This window comes from Hemiscyllium ocellatum, chromosome 14 (genome assembly GCF_020745735.1).
Source record: "Hemiscyllium ocellatum isolate sHemOce1 chromosome 14, sHemOce1.pat.X.cur, whole genome shotgun sequence".
In the NCBI taxonomy this organism is placed as follows: domain Eukaryota; kingdom Metazoa; phylum Chordata; class Chondrichthyes; order Orectolobiformes; family Hemiscylliidae; genus Hemiscyllium; species Hemiscyllium ocellatum.
In genome coordinates, this window is record NC_083414.1 from 5,725,369 (window position 1) to 5,747,524 (window position 22,156).

A 22,156-nucleotide genomic window follows, 5' to 3' on the forward strand; every position below is an offset into this window, starting at 1 on the left:
TTCTTAAAGCAACTAAAAAAATCTCACAGAATGTCTAAATACACAGATGTTTCTGTCTCTTGAATGAAAAGCAATTCCATCATGATTTCAAGAGGAAAGTTCATTACTATTACAAAAAAATCTGTGCAGAATTAATTCTATTTCTGCAGGGCAGTGATGATTATGTAGACAAATAAAGCAGATATTCTGTGTTGGCAACGTGCTACACACAGCACCGAGACAGAGCAATCCATCTGCTTTTGGTGTGAAGTATGAAAGGGATTCTGGCCACATGTGGTTGCAAAACATCTTGCTCCTTTTTACTAGTGACATGCAATTTTTAACGTACACTCAACAAGGCGGAATCTTTCATTTTCAACTCTCCCACTGGATTAATACAATCCAATAACCCTTTAATTTTAATTCCAACAGTAACACACTCCACAAGACTACACACCATGAACTCTATTTCAATTTATGCACCAACTGGCAATACCTTCTGATTTTCATGGCATTCAGGTTTTTCTACATGCATCCCCAAGAGGGATTATTGATAGGATTAACTCAAAGCTTCTTCCACTAGGCTTTTTCAAGGAGTAGTTTTCATACAATCCCTACATATAATACCTACATTGTGAAGCAGCCATTCGACCACACCAATTCTCTGAAGAATATCCACCCAGATCCACCACACCAGCTCCACCACCCCCCCAACCCCCAACCCTATCCCCAGAAGCCTGAATCGCCCATGGCTAATATGCCTAACCTACACTCCCTGGACAGTATGGGCAATTTAGCACAGCCAATCCACCTCATCTTGGACTGTGGGAGGAAACTAGAGCACCTGGAGGAAACCTTTGCAGACACATGGAGAATGTCTATGAGGGGTTTGCACGGTCATTCGAGTGTACAGTCAAAACCAGGTCCTTGGCACTGTGAGTCAGCGGTGCTAACCACTGAGCCACTGTGTCACCCACAGTTTTGATGTTGAATAACGTAAGTCAATTACAGGAAGTAGCTGTGGGTTGATCTGGTCATGAGGAAACCCATGAGCCTGTCACATTTTTGCTATAAGAGGTGAAAGTGGAGGGAATGGGATGGAGTATAGGGGTTTAAGGAGGGAATGGAGTAAATGGATTAACCTCTACCCCAGGATGGCACTGAAACAGAGGGGAGGTTTAGCTAAAAGAGAAAAACGAAACAGTCTTTGACATGGCCCAGTCAGGTTTGGTGGTGGATGGTCAAACCAGTTTTGTTCACTGCAATACCACATTTGTTCAGTTGTGAGGTAACGATATCCACTGACATGGAGAAAACACAGGTAAATGGACTTGAGGTTCAGACTGGCCAGAATGCAACTGACGACCTAGTCATGCTCTAATTCAACAATGTTTAATTCTTTCATGTGACGCAAAGATCATTAGCAATGCCAGCATTTGGTGCCCATCTTGAGATGATGCTGGTGATGATAGTACCTTCCTGTCCCACTGCAGTCTATCTCCCTTCCTAACAGCTCTGTGGGCATACCTACACCACACGGACTGCAGCAATTTAAGGCAACGGCTCACCATCCTTTCAAGGGCAATTAGAGATGGGGAATAAATGCTGACAGAACCAGTGATGCCTGCATACTGCGAATGAATAAATACAAGAATAAAGCCACAGTGCTGTGCAGGAGTTCCACAATTTTGACTCAGTGAGAAGATATGATGAGAAGCTTACAAATCAAGTGAACAATACTTCAGGTTTCCCCTCCCTAGCACTGTCAGAATTCTGCAGGGACAGTTCCCTCTGTGACACATTCTCACTATTATACAATCATCCATTCACTTCTGTCCTCCTCAACATCCAAGGCCCCAAAATGCACTATCCAGGGAAGTAGCATTTTACCTGTATTTCTTTAAATTGAGTTTACTGTATTCGTTGCTCACATCTAGGGACAGGCAATAAATGCTGGCCACCTAGCGATGTCCACATCCTACAAGTGAATTAAAACAAAAGGTCTCCTTCACACTGGCAAGACTAACTACAGACTGGGTAACTGCTCTGCGAAACACCATGCTCTGACAGTAGGAACAACAATTGTAAGGACCTTCCAGTGCTTACAATTTTAATAAAGCACCTTGCTCTCATGCTAACGTTTCCTTTCTTGGCCTGCCAATATGCTAAAATGAAGCTCAATGCAAGCTTGAGGAACAAGATCACATTTTCTGCTCAGGCACCTCACAACCTCTTGGACTCAATATTGAATTTCACAAGTGTGGAGTATAATCTCTGCAATCTCCATTTTTCTTGCATTCCCCTACCCTCCCCCAGTCATGTCTTGTTTGTGGTTAGTTAGTTTTGCTCTCAGAATAATTTCTCCTTTTCACAGCTAACACTTACACCTATTTTACATACCTGAGCTTGAACACCACTATCATGGTCTTTGTCTACTCGTCTGAGCATCCTCAAAATCTGTTCCACTCATTCCTCTTCTTCTGTCTGTAGTTTAAAAACTGTCATTTGCTTGTCCTTTCTGCTCCAAATGAGAGCTATACTAGACTTGAAATGTTAATTCTGTTTCTCTCTTCACAAATGCTGCCAGACATGCTGAGTTTCTCCAGCATTTTCTGTTTTTATTTCAACAGATTTCGAAGGTAATCAGGATAATCTGGAGGATGGCCCAGTCAGATAAGTTTGTGTATTCCCTCCATACAAACCAGGAGAAGCTGTCAGTTCTCTGGATTGCATCCTTCAGCTGAGAGTGTTGAAAAGGGCAGGCTATCAATGGCAGATACTTCCCTTCATCACAACAGCTTTCACAAAGTCCATCTTTAGAGGTGAAACCTCCACATCATGGTCCAGCAAGCTATGGTAATAATGTTGTGCAAATGACAGTGGCTTGACTTTTAGTGGTGTATTAATTATTAACACACATTGCAGAATAACAAGAAATAATAAGAACCAATTCTCAAAATAATTCCTCTGAGTTGAACAACACTTTACAAGCAAAAACACTGCATGGTGAACAAGTCAAATTTGGGAAAACAGTTTTGCAAAATCCTGGTCTGTACTGAGTTAACAGATCTCTTTGGGTAGCTGATGGAAACATTAGAACAAAGTGCAATCCCTTTTGGCAAAAAAAAACAAATTGCAAATTAAACCCGAGGTCCATGATAGAAAAGAGTCATGTTACAGATTTTGAGTGAGAATGGGGTGTGGTTTAACTGAGATGTTAAATGGGTTTCATCGGTTGACTTTGACACTGAACAAGATCAAAGATCACTGACTAAACTATTGGTTGGTTGCCAACACCTGTACTGGCTCTATTCCAGCAAAGAGCATCTTAGAGAAACAGCAGGATATGGGAAAGAAAATGAACTTGTGACTTGTACAAACAATATCCCTGAAATGTAGTAGATGCAAGTGATTTTTACTTATAGCTCTATTTCTTTTCCTTTGTTTCCATTTTGTCACCCAGTTGTCATTTTATATTTGATTGCTGCCCTTGTTCACAAGTTTCCTGCTTCTACCTTTGTCCCTGCTCAGTTTCTTCTTGTGCTTTCCATGTCGGGTGGTTGAAAAGAAAGTCCTGCTTGTCTTAAAGCTGATTATTCTGAATGGCTGCCTGTCAAAATTCACCCACAAGACACAGTAGACCAAGGACACACCATCAGCCGCCAGTGATTTACTGCAGACTCAGACCTTTCTTGAACTTGTTCACTTGCATCCAATTTTTATCTGGGTTGCACAATAGCAACAAACATAAAATAATTAAAAAGGCAAGGCAAAAAAAAACCCAAGGAGAAAAAGTCAAGAGAAGGATGGGGGTGGGAGAGGAATTCTTTTAAATCCAACAAAAGGAGCAGACACATGAAGACCACTGTAAAAACAAAACATAAAATGCACATTCAGGGGAATTGTAAGACATAAAAAGGGAAATATTAAATAAATAGGAAACAACCAGAGGGAGAAAAAATCCAACAGGAAATAAGAGGAAGTGTGTCGGAAGATCCTACAGCCTGCTTTCATTAGAATCAGCTGTTCCTTTACAGGTTTAATTACAGTAGGCTCCCTTTATACTGTAAGGCTGTCTGATTTTTTTCTATAAAATATTGACATTTAAATTTAAAAGTAAACACTTCTGCAGCATTTATTCCCGTGTTTCCCAATAATAACTTTTAAAATGTTGCTCATACTTTAACAAACTCCAGCAACAATATATTTAAATGCACGACCCAATCAAACTTCAGACATCAGCCACTAAGCAGGTATCAGGGCTTTGCCAGGGCATTCCAGGCAATGAGAATCAGGCGCAGTGACATCCGGGACTCCTCTTAGAGGCTGGGTCCAGAATGACATTGAAGCAACTTTGGAAGGAGGCCACCCTCCTACCCATGGATGACGCACGAAAAGGAGGAGAGCTACTAGACTCCATCTTTAAAGTATTCAGCCCCAAGGAAAACTGTAGCCAGCTTCTGATGGCTTAGCAGATAAGTCGCTGGTATGGCACTAAGCCATGCAGATCTGGAATGTCCTGGAGTCAATTCACAGCCTGCACTCAGTTAGCTGATTTTGACAGGGCTGGCAGGTTAGACCATACAATTAAACTCAGCATTCCTCAGCGAGGAAGAGGGTTATACTCTGAGACTTTTACTCCTGTGCAATATTAACTCCTACATTGTATGCGTGCACAAGTTGCCATGCCTGTGGGCTACTACTTGAACTTTCTCCAGCCTTACAATTCTTTGAAATCTGTGCTTTCCTGCAACCTCTGCCTCTTACTGATCTGCCACTTCCTTCATCTGACCACTGAATGGACCTGAAGATCTAGAATTTCCTCCCAAAAAATGTTTATTGCATCCCTCTCCTCCTTAAAACACCTTTGACGAAGTCTGTAGTCATCTGCCTCCATCTTTAATGGGTGAATTATTTTTCTAAGTATGAATTCCTGTGAACTGCCTTTGGACATTTCTCTATGTTGGAAACACTATATAAATGCAAGTTGATGTTATTGAGACAGAGAGATTGTATGGTGAAGACAAATCGGGCAAAGCTATGATGCCTCCCCCACCCTCACATTGTTGTAAATCGTGCCAAATCAGTGGCTGGATTCATTGAGGAAGCACAGTCATGTCAGTAGATATTGGAGGTTTACAGGCATTAACAATAGAGAGGAAAATAAAGAAAAATTCAAGTCAGTGTATGCAAGACTTTAATTAATGATTAATTTGTGCAGTTCCCTAAATGATTTGAAGATTTTCATCTCTAAGGAGATGTTTTATTTCTAAGTTTCCTTTGTATAGATAATTGTCAAAAGGGAGTATCCTTTGTATTCATTAATCTAAGCACATTAGGGACTATCGCTGGATTATTTACCCCAGTCCTGCAAGTTTGTCTGTCCTTTAACAGCTACTGCCATCTGGTGTGCAATACAAGATAAGTGAGCTTGTTTAACAGATCCTGCTCAATTCTCAAGCCACACTGACTGCCCTGCACTGCACTGTTCATTTCTCCAAGTTTCAATACAAAATTGAGCAATGTCGGAATATTTAGATGAAAACAGAACTCTGCTGAATGCTTTGTGAAAATCCAAAGAGCTGACATTTATAAAGTCCTTCATGTCATCAGAGCATCTCACAATGCTCTGGAGTTAATGAAGTACATTTCAACTGTAACTACTTTATAATACAATCACATGCAGTAGCTGATTTGCAAACAGCAACATGCCAGAAATAGCAAAAAATCATAAGGGCAAGATAACCATGGAACCTACAGATTAGCGGGTAGGTGATGGCTCGGTGGTATTATCGCTGCACTATTCATCAAAGAGCCAGGTAATGTTCTGGGGACCAGTCATGGTGGATGGTAGAATATTATTGAATTCAGATTCCAAGAGTCTAATGATGACCATGAAACCATTGCTGATTGACAGGAAAAGCCCATCTGGTTCATTAGTGCCCTTCTAGAAAGAAAATCTGCTATCCTTAACTGGTCAGGCCTACATGTGACTTCAAACCCACAGCAACGTGGTTTACTCTTAACTGAGCTCTGGGCAAATTAGAGATGGACAAGAAGCGCTGGGTCAGCCAGTGGCACCTTTATCCCACAAATCAATTTTTTAAAAATTGCACCCTTACCCCCAGCTGATGAATCAGTACTCCATATTGAACATCAGCTGGAGGAATCATTGAGGATGGCAAGCCACGGAAGGTTTTCTGGATGAGGGATTTCAATGTCCTTCAACTGGAGTGGCTTGGTAGCACCATTTCTGATTGACCTGGTGAAGTACTAAAGGACATAGTTTGATTGGGTCTGCAGCAGATGGCGAAGGAACCAACAAAAGGGAAAAACATATTTGACCACATCCTCTTGCATCTGTACATGACAGTATCAGGAGGAGCAACCAGGTCCTCAGAGAACCGAAGCCCAATTTCACATTAAAGCTATTCTCCAACATGTTACGTGATAGCACTGTGCTAAATAGAAAAGACTCCAAACAGATCTAGCTGCTCAAGACAGGTCATCCACAACGCACTGTGAGCCCTCAGCGGCAGAATTGTACTTCAACATAATCCACAACCTCATGACCTGACACTCCCCCTCCCCCGCCATAACTTGCATGCTAAATAACATCAGCAGCAACTGACACAGAGGTGTAAGCAATTCAACAACCGCTTGACAAATATCGCCATTTTCTATGATACGGGAGTCAACACATCAGTGGAAAGGACAAGGCAGAAGCATTTACAATCTTCAGCCGGAAGTGCTGAGTGGATGATCCATCTTTGCCTCTTCCAGAAGTCCTCAGCATCACAAGTGCCAATCTTTAGTCAATACAATTCATTCCATGTAACATCAAGAAATAGCTGAAGGCATTTGACACTGCAAAAGCTGTGGGCGCTGACAACATTCTGGCAATAGCATTGAAGACTTGTGCTCCAAAACTTGCCACGTCAAGGCCAAGCTGTTCCAGTGTAGGTCAAGAACCAGAGGTCACACTCTTGAAGTGCTCTACAAAAGAAGCAAACATGAGGACAGAGAAGAATTGTGTCACTCAGCAAATGGTTTCGGTTTGGAATGCAATGCTAGAACATGTGGTGAAGATAGGTTTGATTTTCTTTAGGCATTAAAGAGGGCATTGGATGATTACTTAAATACAAAAAAGGCAGGAGATTAGTGCTAAGTTAAAATGCTCAGAGAGCCAGTACAGACACAACGGGATGAATGGCCTTCTTCTGCACCACCACAATACTGTGATTCTGTGACACTCACATGGATGTACTATTGGGATGACTACGCATTCCTCATCAGCTGGTATTTGAGGTGGTCTCCATTTCTTCATTAACATGGTGTCTTAACTGATAACTCAAGAACTGGTTCTGATTTTATTTCTCAGCAGACAGTTTGTGACAGCTGTCTCAATTCAAGATCTGTCTGCTGCATTGCTAGAATTTATTTTTAAAATCATTCATGGGATGCAGATGCCACTGTCTCAGTCAACATTTATTCTCAAGCTCTAATTGCCCTAAAGCAGTTAAGAATCACTCACTTTGCTGTGGGTCTGGAGTCACATGTAGGCCAGATCAAGTATGGACAGCAGTTTCCTTCCCTAAAAGGACATTAGTGAACCAGATGCAATTTTCCAACAACTGACAATGGTTTCATGGCCATAATTAGACTCTTGATTTCAGATTTTTGTTGAATTCAAATTTGATCATCACACTGTAGAATATTATTCAGGTTTCTGAATTAATAGTCTAGAGATAATTCCACTAGGTCATCATCTCCCATCTTTTCTATCAAAGAAGATGGGCTTGACCGACCAACCATTTTTTGTTTAACATTCATCCTTTCCCTTATTTCTTTAAAAATGTGGAGGTGTTGGTGTTGGACTGCAATGGACAAAGTTAAAAATCACACAACATCAGGTTATAGTTTCTCCAGGTAGTTCCTGACAAACTCACAGTGCTCTGAAAGTTTGTACTTTCAAATAGACCTGCTGGACTATAACCTGTTGTTGTGCGATGTTTAACTTTCAAAAATGACATCAGGTAACTGTATTTCAAAGTCATCTCTCTTTATTGTAGAACTAGTCAAGAAGAGGAGTCTATCAGCCAGAGATCAAGTCACAAAACAATTCAGGTAGTTCCAATACCTTAGGTGATATCAGTATTTTTAACATCCAGTTCATTCCCCAAGATAAAACCAATTCCTCCTAAAGGGGAATTGCAGCAGTACTCCATCTATAGCTTCTCCTTTCACTGAAACACACTTATGAAACCAATTTGTAACTTCCACATATGCGTCCAAATATTTAATTTTTCTTCATGATACATTTGCCTTGACAAAGGGCTAAAGAGTCAGCGTCAGCACCTGACTTGCTCCAGTGTCTATGAATCTTTTTAACACATTGATTAAAAGCAAATAGAAATTATTCTTCCTTTGAAATAAAATGTTCAGAACCTCTAATAGTCTGACTTTCTTTATCTATAATCATGGCAGAATTTGCTTCAATTATCCTGATCTTCCTTGACTTCTGCGTAGGTTCTGAGGAGCAGTTGGTGGTTGTACAATTGCTACAATTTTATTACACATTCCTTTTCCTGATGCACCTTTTTCTAAGCATTCTTTAAGGGCGTCAATGGCCGCAATAGGTCTCCCATTAGCTTTCAGCAATTGGTTTTAGTGTGAGAGAAAGTGGTGACTGTAGACGCTGGAGAATCAGAGTCAAAAAATGTGGCGCTGGAAAAGTACAGCAAGTCAGGCAGTAACCTGAAGAGCTTCAGGGCAGAGGAGATGACCTTGGGTAGGGTGGGTGGGGAGGTGGGGGGGGGGGGGGGGGGGGGGGGGCAGCTGGGAGAGAGACTCACTGAGATTCTTGTGGAGAGAGGAGGAGAACCTCTTCAGCGTGGGCATCCTTGGAAGTGGCTTTGCAGTTAGGCATGACAGAGAGAAAATGAGGACTGCAGATGCTGGAGAATCATAGTCGAAAAGTGTGGTGCTGGAAAAGTCCAACAGGTCAGGCAGCATTTGACTTTAGTACGTCCAATCTTATCACAATAATCGCGTTAGTTTCCTATAATGCTGATAGGTTCTAGCCTTTCTCCTTTATTCTTTTAGCATTGTTCAGTTTGTTCCTTATGATCCATGCCCACGTTTTCTATTCCTCTAATTTCTTTAATTCCCTCAATGACATTTCCTCAAGTGTAACTGAGTGATTTCATAGCTGTCTGTGAGAACTACTGATTCTCAAATTTCTGATACTTGATGCTGACCCAAAAGAACTCTCAAGGGTTGTCAGAGTACGATGTCAGAATTCTTCCACCATGATTGTCCTCACATTGTCAAACTTGTTCTCTAGCTTCAATGATTGCACTCAGTGATTTCATTACATTTCTTTCTTCTTTGTATATTCAGCTTTCTTCCATTTTTATTCTAAAGTTTAATTGACAAATTTTAGTGACAAGCTTATAAAGCATTGAGTATTGTTTTAATAACTGCATCTTCTACAAACTGCTGTTCAGACAAACTGGTGTAGTTATATCTATAGAGGCACTGTATGACATTAAAGTCCACTAACTCACACAATGTATCCTTGAGGATTTCTAATAACACACTGTTATATTTTCTACTCCCAGAAAGGTTTTAGCAACAGTCAAAACAATTGTGAAATTCCCATCTGTGTCACGAACTTGATAACAACATGTTTTCATGCCCAGGACCGATTTTCATAAAGATTCAAAAATCCTTCTTAAATTCAATACATTCGTATCCCGACAACAGCCCCCACTGTGTTCCAATCCTAACTCATGGTCACACTGGACAAGTCAGATTCCAGCATGTAACATGATTTGATACATCCCAAGTTGCATTTTTACAATTTGGTTGCCAATGGACATTTAGCAAAAGAACAAAAGTTTTTTTCACCAAAGAAAACAAGACTATTTTTATTCATAGAAAAACTACTTACAAAGAGTCTAAAAACAGTAAAAACAAAGATTCAACCCTGCTTCCCAGCAATATCCTTGACAGCTGCTCAACCCCAGTGAAGTATTACTCCTATCTTTGTTATAAAATTCCTTCCTGAATTGATGAGATGGCAGATGCTGAACAACACATCTGCTAGTGTGGCCCTTTTTCTATGTGCTTTTAGCTCTTGGCCTCCCCTTCATACATAATAAAAGCTCAATGTAGCGATAAACAGCAATTATCTTACAAGATAGTTTAAGTTAAAAATCACACAACATCAGGTTATAAACCAACAGGTTTATTTGGAATTACTAGCTTTTGGAGCACTGCTCCTTCGTCAGGTAGCTGTGGAACAGGACCAAATGATGAAGGGGCAGTGCCCCAAAAGCCAGTATTGCCAAATAAATCTATTGGACTATAACCTGGTGTTGTGTGATTTTTAACTTTGCCTACCCCAGTACAAGCTGAAAATGTGTTGCTGGAAAAGCACAGCAGGTCAGGCAGCATCTAAGGAACAGGAAATTCGACGTTTCGGGCATAAACCCTTCTTCATTCCTGAAGGGCTTATGCCCGAAACGTCGAATTTCCTGTTCCTTAGATGCTGCCTGACCTGCTGTGTTTTTCCAGCAACGCATTTTCAGCTCTGATCTCCAGCATCTGCAGACCTCACTTTCTCCTACCCCAGTCCAACACTGGCATCAAAGTAGTTTAAGTCATTTACCTTAAATCACATGATTTCTTGGGAAGGCTCATTACTCCTAAAGGAAGAAAAACATTTGCAGCCCATTGAAAACCAAAATACCTCTAGAGTCCAAATTTCCAATTAATAATGTGATGAACTTTCATCACATGATTCATATTTATAAAGTTTTTTTCACAACTACCATAGCTGTCAAAGCACTTCCAGCCAAAGACGTACTTTGGATTTGTTACATACAGAATAAAGAATCCACCTTGCACACAGCAAGCCCCACAAAGGGCAATGTGATAATAATCAAATGACCAGGTAATTCCTTTTGTTCAAAATTGATTGCGGGATAAGCACTGGTCTGGACAAGAGGGTCAGCCTTTCTTTAAAATGGTGTCATGAGATCATTTACCTAATTTATCCACAGGCAGAAAGCTGAGAGAGCAAACATGGTTTTTCTGTAACATCTCTTCTGAAAGATAGCACACTTGTTGTGCTGAAGTGGACTCTGCTGTGATATCTGTACTTATGTATGGCAGCTGAATTATATCAAACAAAGCACATTTTGCAGTGAGTGGGGGAAATCACGTGATGCAGTGGTAATATCTCTACCTTAGAGCCAGGAGGCCGGGGTTCAAGTTCCAGAGTGTAATAAAATCTCTGAACAGATTGGTTAGAAAATAGTTTTTGCATTGAATGTGGGGATATTATGGCAGAGTGGCATTGTTTACTTCTAAGCCAGAAGGCCTGGGTTCAAGTCCTACCTACTCCAAAGGTGTGTCATAACACAATGAACAGGTTGAGGAAGTGAATGCAGTGAATATCAGGAGGCCTGAGTTCACATACTCCAGAAATGTGTAAACTAAAATCTATGCTGAGTGGCTTGAGTAGAAAACATCTGAAGTGAGTGTTTAGATGCCATTTGGTACAAACAGCTTGCACCTGGAAGATACTTGCAGGCAATCAAACAGGAAGACAAGGGAAAAGGAATCACAGAAAATGACTGCCTCCATTTCTTGGCACTTTGATGCAGAATAAACAATCTGAAAATGTTTACAATCCACACACGTGGATATTTCAAACATGTCAAAATTCAGAAAGGTTGTCTTGGGGGTAGAATGCTAGAATTCTTCTTTATCTTATTGCCTTAACATGAAACTAGTCCATTCAACTGTGTGATTAAAGTATTATTAATAGCATTTATTACATATTACTTTGAATAAGGGCCAAACTTTGCCTTTGTGTAAGAGCAGGGCCAGAGTTCACTGAATGTTTACAGCACAGACACAAGCCATTCAGTCCAACTGATTCATGTCAATACTTGCACACCATGCCTCCTCTCACCTGATTTACATACCTTTCCATTCCTCTCTCATACCTGTGTTCTTCTCACTTGTTAGGTGCGCTTTGTCACAGAGAACATAACAAGAAAACATGCCATTTTGGTCAAACTACTGTCAGTATAGGAGATAGCATTTCCCCCAACTTGGATAAGTAGAATTAATTTTATACAAATGAGAAAAAAGACCCAGATGAGGTATGCACACAGACCAAATTAAAAGAGCATTCAGGAATTCCAAGAAGCTCCAAAAATACACCACACTCACAGGACACTGTCAAAGCAAAATAAAGTTACAAGACCAGAATTAACAGTTTAATTTCTAACTGTCAACATTTCTTACATTGCACCCATTATCAAAAGGAATTGGCATGGTTGACTCAGCCTTCCTCCTAAATTATGTTACTCTGTTTATCTACTGAATAATCAGCAGATAAACAAAGTGCTGGACTAACTCATACAGATCAGGAAGGTCCATGATTTAATCCTTGGCTTGTACTAACTTGAGTTACAGCAGTGACAAATTACAGAAAATACAGTAAAGGACCATGCTCCTCATCACCATGCTCCAAATAACTACTGGTGAAACGTTTAAGTGTATATTAGCTGGAAACAAGATCAATCGGGTCAGTAATATTCCCCACAGCAAAAACATCTACCGAGGTAGACAATAGTTTGGCCTCTACGACTGACTGCAGCAAAGAAAGGTAATGGTATTTAAAATTATTCTGGGAGTGTTGAGGGAAGACAGAAACAAAAGAGAAAAAAAGAAAAATCTGCCTGAATAAACATGTTTCACAACCTCAGCCAGTAAAGTGCAGACTCTGCTGTAATGCAAGAAACACGGAAACCCATTTAGACAGTGCAAGCTCTGACAATAGCAATGTCATAATACTCATAGGAACTGTTTGTAATGCTGCTGCTTGAAGGATATATATTTACTATTTCCATAACTAAGGACTCACAATTTGGGCTGATCAACTTAAAATCTGAAGTCCCTGGCAAACTAATTGAAAGAAAGATTTATTGCTATAATTACGTGTCAAAGCATTTCTGAGAAGGTAGATTAAAATAACTAAACCTTGATGAGGTCACCCCCAAAGGTTTGAATCCTGCTCACCTGCCTTTCTCAACATTTCTGGGTACTGTTATGGCTGAGTGGTAGTGCTCCTACTTCTGGGCCAGAAGGTCCACATTTGTGACCTATCTATGCCTGAGATGTATCAGAAGCTGAACGAGCAGGTTGACTAAAAATAGCATGGAGGAATGGAGAAGGAGATTTTTTTTTAAATAATCAGTTCAGGCATGTTATGACACATCTCTGGAGCAGATGTGACTTGAACCTGGACATTCTAACTCCCAGAGACTATCACTGTGTCACAGGAGGCCTCCTTGAGCATTAACTTGAGCATCTGAATTACACGCACAGTTACTATTCCACGATGGAGAAACATAAACTCTCTTCAGCCTGATTAGGTTCAAAACAACATGCAACTAATAACATAAAAGGAGGCAAACTAGATGATCCTTGGCCTTATTGTTGGCAAAGGTCATGTTTCTGTCCAGAGTTGCCAGAAAGAGTGAGGAAAACATTCCCTATGTGGGGGGGGTTGCTGGAGAATAAAATGCTTTGTCATAGAGAGAGGTTGAATCAAACAACTTGAAACTTTCAGTATTCAGCCTATTGTGCCAATCTTGGCTCTTTGAAAACAATATCCAAACTAAATTCCTAATCTCAAGTCCCATTGCAGCATCGTCAGAGTTGAATCAAAGGGTGGCACTCTCACTGCTGAGTCAAAAGGTTGTGTTTCAAGTATCTTGCAAGGCTTCTCACCCAACATGTAAGGTAGTTTCTCCTCTGCAGCAATGACAAGGTGAGGTACAGTCAAAGGTGTATATTGAGAAAAGGAATCAGACTTCAACTTTGTTACTCTCAACTGTTTTGCAAGTGAGGTTTCAAGGAGACATAAACAAAGCCCTCGGGCAAACTCTAAGGTGGACATCAAATCCAAAAGCCACTAAGTCAAGAAAAATAAGGGAGGTATTTCCAGTCTTCTGACCAAAACTTAGCCCTCACTCAACAACACAGAAACAGATCAAGTGATCATTATCTCATAGCTGTTTGAGGAATTCACTGTGCACAAATTAGCTCTCAATTTTCTGCAATAGAACATGAATCAGTCCATTTTGCTTTAGGCCTCAGCCCCTGCCTCTCCCATTGCTCTATGTGGTTTTGCACATAAATTGGAAAATTGGAAACATGGGTAATTAACTGATGATGGTTAATAGATGAAAAGTACCACAGATTTCGTAGTGGGAAAACCAGCTGGATTGTGAGAGATAACACTTCCACGTATACAAATAAAAGGAGAAAAAAAACAGGAATCAGACTCTTATGACACTGTGGTAGTGTCCCTCCCCGAGTCAGAAGACCCAGGTTCAAATCCCACCTGTTCCATAGGTTGTAATGATATATCAGAACAGATTAATTAGAAAATATCCAGAAAGGGGATCAGACTTCAAAAGTACTTTTTTTTGCTGTCAACTATGTTGCAACGATCAGAGGTCAAGAATAATTTTTTAAAAGAAGCAGAGGCAGACCAATCCAGTCTGCTCCCCGCCACTCCCCTTCCATATGACCATTGCTGATCTTCAATTCCATTTTTCACCCATGCCCTACATTCCTCATATCCTAGACACAAACTCTGTCTGTCCTAATCTTTACATTTCTTTCTTCAGTCATGGGCCATGGGCCAACATTTATTGCCTTTCCCTAGTTGTCCTTGAAAAGATGCTGGTGAGCTGCCATCTTGAACTGTTGCAGTTTGTAGGGCATGTAGACATCCAGATTGCTATTAGTAAGGTAGTTCCAAGATTTTGAGCCAGAAGCATTGAAGGAATGGTGAGATATATCCAAGTTAGGATGTGTAGTAGCTGGGATGGGAATTTGTAGGGAGTAGTGTTCCCATGTATCTGTTGCCCTTGTCCTTCTAAATGGTAAAGGATTTGGAAGGTGCTGTTTACTGAGCCTGGGTGAATTACTGCAGTGTATCTTGAGGACAGTACACAATACTGCTTGAGTTTTGGTGGTTGAGTGAGTGCACGTTGATGGTTGTGGATGGGGTGCCAAACGAGCAGGGCTGCCTTGTCCTAGATGCCATTGAGCTTCTTGAGTGCTCTTGGAGACAGACTAATCCAGGCAAGTGGAGAGTATTCCATCACAGGTCAGGCAGCATCCAAGGAGCAGGAGAATCGACGTTTCGGGCATGAGCCCTTCTTCAGGAATGCTTATGCCCGAAACGTCGATTCTCCTGTTCCTTGGATGCTGCCTGACCTGCTGCGCTTTTCCAGCAACACACTTTTCAGCTCTGATCTCCAGCATCTGCAGTCCTCACTTTCTCCTAGTGGAGTTTGCACGTTCTCCCCGTGTCTGCGTGGGGTTTCCTCCGGGTGCTCCGGTTTCCTCCCACAGTCCAAAGATGTGCGGGTCAGGTGAATTGGCCACGCTAAATTGCCCGTAGTGTTAGGTGAAGGGGTAAATGTAGGGGTATGGGTGGGTTGCGCTTCGGCGGGTCGGTGTGGACTTGTTGGGCCGAAGGGCCTGTTTCCACACTGTAAGTAATCTAATTCCATCACAGTCATGACTTTTGCCTTGTCGGTCAGATGGCGATCAGACTTTTGGGGTGGGGGAGACACAGGTGGAGCATCCACAACCTCCTGTGGCAGAGGATGTCGAAGGTGCACAGTGATATGTGCAAACATCAATGCATGAGGTTTTCAGGGGGGGTTTTTTTTGCAGATGACAGGTGCCAAGGGGGAACAGAGAGAGAGATGAAACACGGAATATTATTCATTCCCACACAAACGAAAGAAAAAGACGTACCTCCAATGATGGTCCTGATGAGGGAAGCGTGTCCAGGACAGTCCACCAGTGTCACCTGGAGCCTGGTGTAGTCTCCATGCGGCTTGAGGTGCTCCGGGACGGGCAGGCAGAAGGACGAGAAGCCCAGGTCCAGGGTGATGCCCCTCTCCCGGCTCTGGGGATTCTTATCGAACGCGGCGGTGGAGGCCGTGGTGCTCAGGGCCCGGGCCAGCGACGTCTTCCCGCTGTCGATGTGACCCAGCACCCCGACATTAAAATTCAGGATCTCTGAGGCTGCGGCCGCCGCCATGGTTACCATAAACCGGATGTTGCGGGGGAACCGCTGGAACTCGACGGACCTTCCGTTGTGCATCCGCTCTCCAGCTTCCCCCCAGCTCCTCCCGCCATCAGGGAGGAACCGAGGGTTCCGCTTCACAGCCCGCACTCTGCATGGACAATCTGACAACAATAAAATGAATGCTGGAAATCTGAAACAAAAACAGAAAATGCTGCAGAAACCGGGACAATCCGGCAACTTCTGTGGAGAGAGAATCAGTGTTAACGTTTCAGTCCATTGTGACTCTTCTTCATAATTTTACAGCCACAGTCAATTATATCCAGCAGCATTGAATGATGCCAGGTCTATACAGGGTTTAATGATTAGAGGTTGTTGTAAACCTGGCTTGCATTTATCTGCGTGGAGAAGATTGAAGAATGATCAGATCGAGGTGTTTAAATCCTGCTAGAAAATCAAGAACAAGAAAACATTACCCAAAATTTGAGCTGGGCCATTTACGACTGAAATCAGGAAGGCTTTTCAAAGCTTCCTCCAAGGACTGGGCATCCCGGACAGTCTTCTGAAACCCTCAAACCTAGTCTGCCATTTGAGGAGACCACGGACGATCTGTAATCTAATCCCATATCTTTGCTAAATAAAACGGCAGTTAAACCTCCAAGGATTTTCAACTTATCGAAAAGACAGGGAGGTCGGCAGAGAGGGGTGGCGTTGCCTTGTTAGTTAAGAACAAAATTAAATCTATGGCACTGAATGACATAGTGTCAAATGATGTGGAGTCTGTGTGGGTGGAATTGAGGAACCACAAAGGCAAAAAAACCCAAATTGGAGTTGTGTAGTGACCTCCTAACAGTGGTCAGGACCAGGGACGCAACATGTACCAGGAAATAGAGAAGGCATGTCAGAAAGGCAAGGTCACAGTGATCATGGGAGACTTCAATATGCAGGTGGACTGGGTAAATAATGTTGCTGGTGGATCCAAAGAAAGGGAATTCATGCAATGCTTACAGGATGGCTTTTTGGAACAGCTTGTCATGGAGCCCACAAGGGAGCAGGCTATTTGCAATGAACCAGACTCTATAAAAGATCTTAAAGTAAGGGAACCCTTAGGAAGTAGCGATCATAATATGGTAGAGTTCAGTCTGGAGTTTGAAAGACAGAAGGCAAAATCGGATGTAATGGTGTTACAGTTAAATAAAGGTAATTATGAGGGCATGAGAGAGGAACTGACAAAAATAGACTGGAAGCAGAGGCTACCGGGGAAGACAGTAGAGCAAAAATGGCAGGCGTTTGTGGGTATACTTGAGGACACTGTACAGAGGTTCATCCCCAAGAAAAGAAAGATTATCCAGGGAGGGATTAGACAACCATGGCTGACAAAGGAAGTCAGGAAATGTATTAAAGAAAAAGAGAGATCCTATAAAGTGGCCAAGAGCAGTGAGAAATCAGAAGATTGGGAAGACTACAAAAACAAACAGAGGATAACAAAGAGAGTAATAAGAAGGGAGAGGATCAAATATAAAGGTAGGCTAGCCAGTAATATTAGAAATGATAGTAAAAGTTTCTTTCAATACATAAGAAACAAACGACAGGCAAAAGTAGACATTGGGCCACTTCAAACTGATGCAGGAAGCCTAGTGATGGGAGATAAGGAAATAGCAAGAGAACTTAACAAGTACTTTGCGTCAGTTTTCACAGTGGAAGACATGAGTAATATCCCAACAATTAAAGGGAGTCGGGGGCTGAGTTGAGTATGGTTGCCATTACGAAAGAGATAGTGCTAGAAAAGTTAAAAAGTCTTAAAATTGATAAATCTCCTGGCCCCGATGGGATACATCCTAGAGTTCTGAGAGAGGTGGCTGAGGAAATAGCGGAGGCACTGATTGAGATCTTTCAAGAGTCACTGGAGTCAGGGAAAGTCCCGGATGATTGGAAGATCGCTGTTGTAACCCCCTTGTTCAAGAAAGAATCAAGACAAAAGATGGAAAATTATAGGCCAATTAGCCTAACCTCGGTTGTTGGTAAAATTCTAGAATCCATCATTAAGGATGAGTTTTCTAAATTCTTATAAGAGCAAAGTCTGATTAGAACAAGTCAACATGGATTTAGTAAGGGGAGGTCATGCCTGACAAACCTGTTGGAATTCTTTGAAGAGGTGACAAGTAGGTTAGACCAGGGAAACCCAGTGGATGTGGTCTATCTTGACTTTCAAAAGGCCTTTGATAAGGTGCCACACGGGAAGCTGCTGAGCAAGGTGAGGGCCCATGGTGTTCGAGGTGACCTACTGGGATGGATTGAAGATTGGCTGTCTGACAGAAGGCAGAGAGTTGGGATAAAAGGTTATTTTTCGGGATGGCAGCCGGTGACAAGCGGTGTCCCGCAGGGTTCAGTGTTGGGGCCGCATTATATATTAATGATCTGGATGAAGGGACTGGGGGCATTCTAGCGAAGTTTGCAGATGATACGAAGTTAGGTGGATAGTCAGGTAGTACTGAGGAAGTGGGGAGGCTACAGAAGGATCTAGACAGTTTGGGAGAGTGGTCCAGGTATTGGCTGATGGAATTCAACGTGAGCAAATGCGAGGTCTTGCACTTTGGCAAAAAGAATAAAAGCATAGACTACTTTCTAAACGGTGAGAAAATTCGTAAAGCCAAAGTACAAAGGGATCTGGGAGTGCTAGTCGAGGATTCTCCAAAGGTAAACATGCAGGTTGAGTCCGTGATTAAGAAAGCGAATGCAATGTTGTCACTTATCTCAAGAGAGTTGGAATATAAAAGCACCGTTGTGCTACTAAGACTTTATAAAGCTCTGGTTAGGCCCCATTTGGAGTACTGTGTCCAGTTTTGGTCCCCACACCTCAGGAAGGACATACTGGCACTGGAACGTGTCCAGCGGAGATTCACACGGATGATCCCTGGAATGATAGGTCTAACATATGAGGAACGGCTGAGGATCCTGGGATTGTATTCATTGGAGTTTAGAAGATTAAGGGGAGACTTAATAGAGACGTACAAGATAATACATGGCTTCGAAAGGGTGGATGCTAGGAAATTGTTTCCATTAGGCGAGGAGACTAGGACCCGTGGACACAGCCTTCGAATTAGAGGGGGTCAATTCAGAACAGAAATGCGGAGACATTTCTTCAGCCAGAGAGTGGTGGGCTTGTGGAATTCATTGCCACAGGGTGCAGTGGAGGCCAAGACACTAAATGTCTTCAAGGCAGAGATTGATAGATTCTTGTTGTCTCGAGGAATTAAGGGCTACGGGGAGAACGCTGGTAAGTGGAGTTGAAATGCCCATCAGCCATGATTGAATGGCGGAGTGGACTTGATGGGCCGAATAGCCTTACTTCCACTCCTATGTCTTATGGTCTTAAAACTTGATCAATGTCAGATTTAACATTAACAAGTAATCAATCATGAAATGTCATTTGTGGAAGAGTTCTAAACCTCTACCACCCTGAGTGTAGAAGTGCTTCCTAACATCTCCCTTGTGGCAGCACTGTGACTCAGTGGTTAGCACTGCTGCCTCACAGTCAGTAGTCAGACTACTGCGACCCTTAGGACTCATAACAGCACACAAGCCAACATCCACGCTCAGACAACAACTCACTAGAACAAAGGACCCAATACCCAGCATGAGCCAAACTAACGTAGTTTACAAAATACCATGCAAGGACTGCACAAAACACTATATAGGACAAACAGGAAGACAGCTAACAATCCGCATCCATGAACATCAGCTAGCCACAAAACGACACGACCAGCTATCTCTAGTAGCCATACACTCAGACAACCAGCAACATGAATTTGACTGGGAAAACACCACTATCATAGGACAAGCCAGACAGAGAACAGCCAGAGAATTCCTAGAAGCATGGCATTCGTCCCCAAACTCCATCAACAGACACATTGACCTGGACACCATATACAAACCACTACAGCTGAAACTGACACCCGGAAACGGCAAGAACATCCATCAACAGACACATCGACCTGGACCCCACATACAAATCACTGCAGCTGAAACTGACACCCGGAAGCGGCAAGAACAAACCAATATAAATACCGGAAGAAACATCAAAGCAGCGCTTCACACGAGGCTCCAACAGCACTGAGGATGTTCCCTAGCCAGGGAACGAAACGTTTGCAGCAAAAACTTCCAGCTCGGCGAGCAGAACCACAACAACAATAAGCTTCAATCTGCAATTTGAGAGGGAGAGGGTACAATCGAAAGTGACAATATTTCTGTTGAATAAAGGGAACTATGGAGTTTTGAGGGAGGAGCTGGCCAAAGTTCAATGGTGCAATACCTTAGCAGGGGTGACAGTGGAGGCATAATGGCAGATATTTCTGGGTAGAATGCAGAAGATGCAGGATCAGTTCATTCCAAAAAAGGAAGAAAGATCCTATGAGGAGGCATGGGTGGCCTTTGCAGACGAGGGAAGTTAAGAAACATATAAAGTCGAAAGAGAAAAAGGGTAACATAGCAAAGATGAGTGGGAAAACAGAGGACTGGGAAGCTTTTAAAGAACAACAGAGGATTACTAAGAAGGAAATACATAGAGGAAAAAATGAGGTACGAAGGTAAACTGGCCAAAAATATAAAGGAGGTTAGTAAAAACTTTTTTAGGTATGTGAAAGGGAAAAAAATGGTTAAGAGTAAAATTGGGCCCTTGAAGACAGAAACAGGGGAACATATTACATGGAAAAAAGAAATGACAGAAGAGTTGCATTGGTACTTCAGATCTGTGTTCACTGGGGAAGACACAAGCAATCTCCCAGAGGTAACAGTGGCTGAAGGACCTGAACTGAAGGGAATTTATATTTGCCAGGAATTGGTGTTGAAGAGGCTGTTAGGTCTGAAGGCTGATAAGTCCCCGGAGCCTGATGGTCTACATCCCAGGGTACTGAAGGAGGTGGCTCGGGAAATCATGGGTGCGTTGGTGATTATTTTCCAGAGTTCGATAGATTCGGGATCAGTTCCTGCGGATTAGAGGGTGCTAATGTTATACCACTTTTTAAGAAAGGTGGGAGAGAGAAAGCAGGAAATTATAGACCAGTTAGTCTGACCTCAGTGGTGGAAAAGATGCTGGACTCTATTATAAAGGATGAAATTATGACACATCTGGATAGTAGTAACAGGATAGGTCAGAGTCAGCATGGATTTATGAAGGGGAAATCATGCTTGACTAATCTTCTGGAATTTTTTTGAGGATGTAATTCTGAAGATGGACGAGGAAGATCCAGTAGAAGTGGTGTACCTGGACTTTCAGAAAGCTTTTGATAAAGTCCCACATAGGAGGTTAGTGAGCAAAGTTAGGGTGCATAGTATTGTGGGCTACTTGGATTGAAAGTTGGTTGGCTGATAGGAAACAAAGAGTGGTGATAAACGGCTCCATTTCGGAATGGCAGGCAGTGACCAGTGGGGTATCGCAGGGATCAGTATTAGGGCTGCAGCTTTTTACAATATATATTAATAATATAGAAGATGGTATTAGCAATAACATTAGCAAATTTGATGATGATACTAAGCTGGGTGGCAGGGTGAAATGTGATGAGGATGTTAGGAGATTACAGGGTGACCTGGACAAGTTAGGTAAGTGGTCAGATGCATGGCAGATACAGCTTAATGTGGACAAATGTATGGTTATTCATTTTGGTGGCATAACAGGAAGGTAGATTACTACCTAAATGGAATCAATTTAGGTAAAGGGGCAGTAAGAAAGATCTGGGTGTTCTTGTACACCAGTCAATGAAGGCAAGCATGCAGGTACAGCAGGTAGTGAAGAAGGCTAATAGCATGCTGGCCTTCATAACAAGAGGGATTGAGTATAGAAGCAAAGAGGTGCTTCTGCATCTGTATAGGGCCCTGGTGAGACCACACCTGGAGTACTGTGTGCAGTTCTGGTCTCCTAATTTGAGGAAAGACATTCTGGCTATTGAGGGAGTGCAGCGTAGGTTCACGAGGTCAATTCCTGGAATGGCGGGATTGCCTTACACTGCAAGACTGGAGTGATTGGGCTTGTGTACCCTTGAG

At 42.2% G+C, this 22,156-nt stretch overlaps 1 protein-coding gene across 1 annotated transcript in view; it reads right to left on the reverse strand.

Annotated features, from left to right (window-relative positions):
* eefsec (eukaryotic elongation factor, selenocysteine-tRNA-specific) overlaps positions 1 to 16,145 on the reverse strand; it is a 400,574-nt gene extending 384,429 nt beyond the window's left edge. Inside the window, exon 1 of the mRNA XM_060835334.1 lies at positions 15,844 to 16,145. Coding sequence (XP_060691317.1) covers positions 15,844 to 16,141 — 298 coding nt within the window. The 5' untranslated portion in view covers positions 16,142 to 16,145. The remainder of the gene's footprint in view (positions 1 to 15,843) is intronic.
* Positions 16,146 to 22,156: the final 6,011 nt, after the last annotated feature.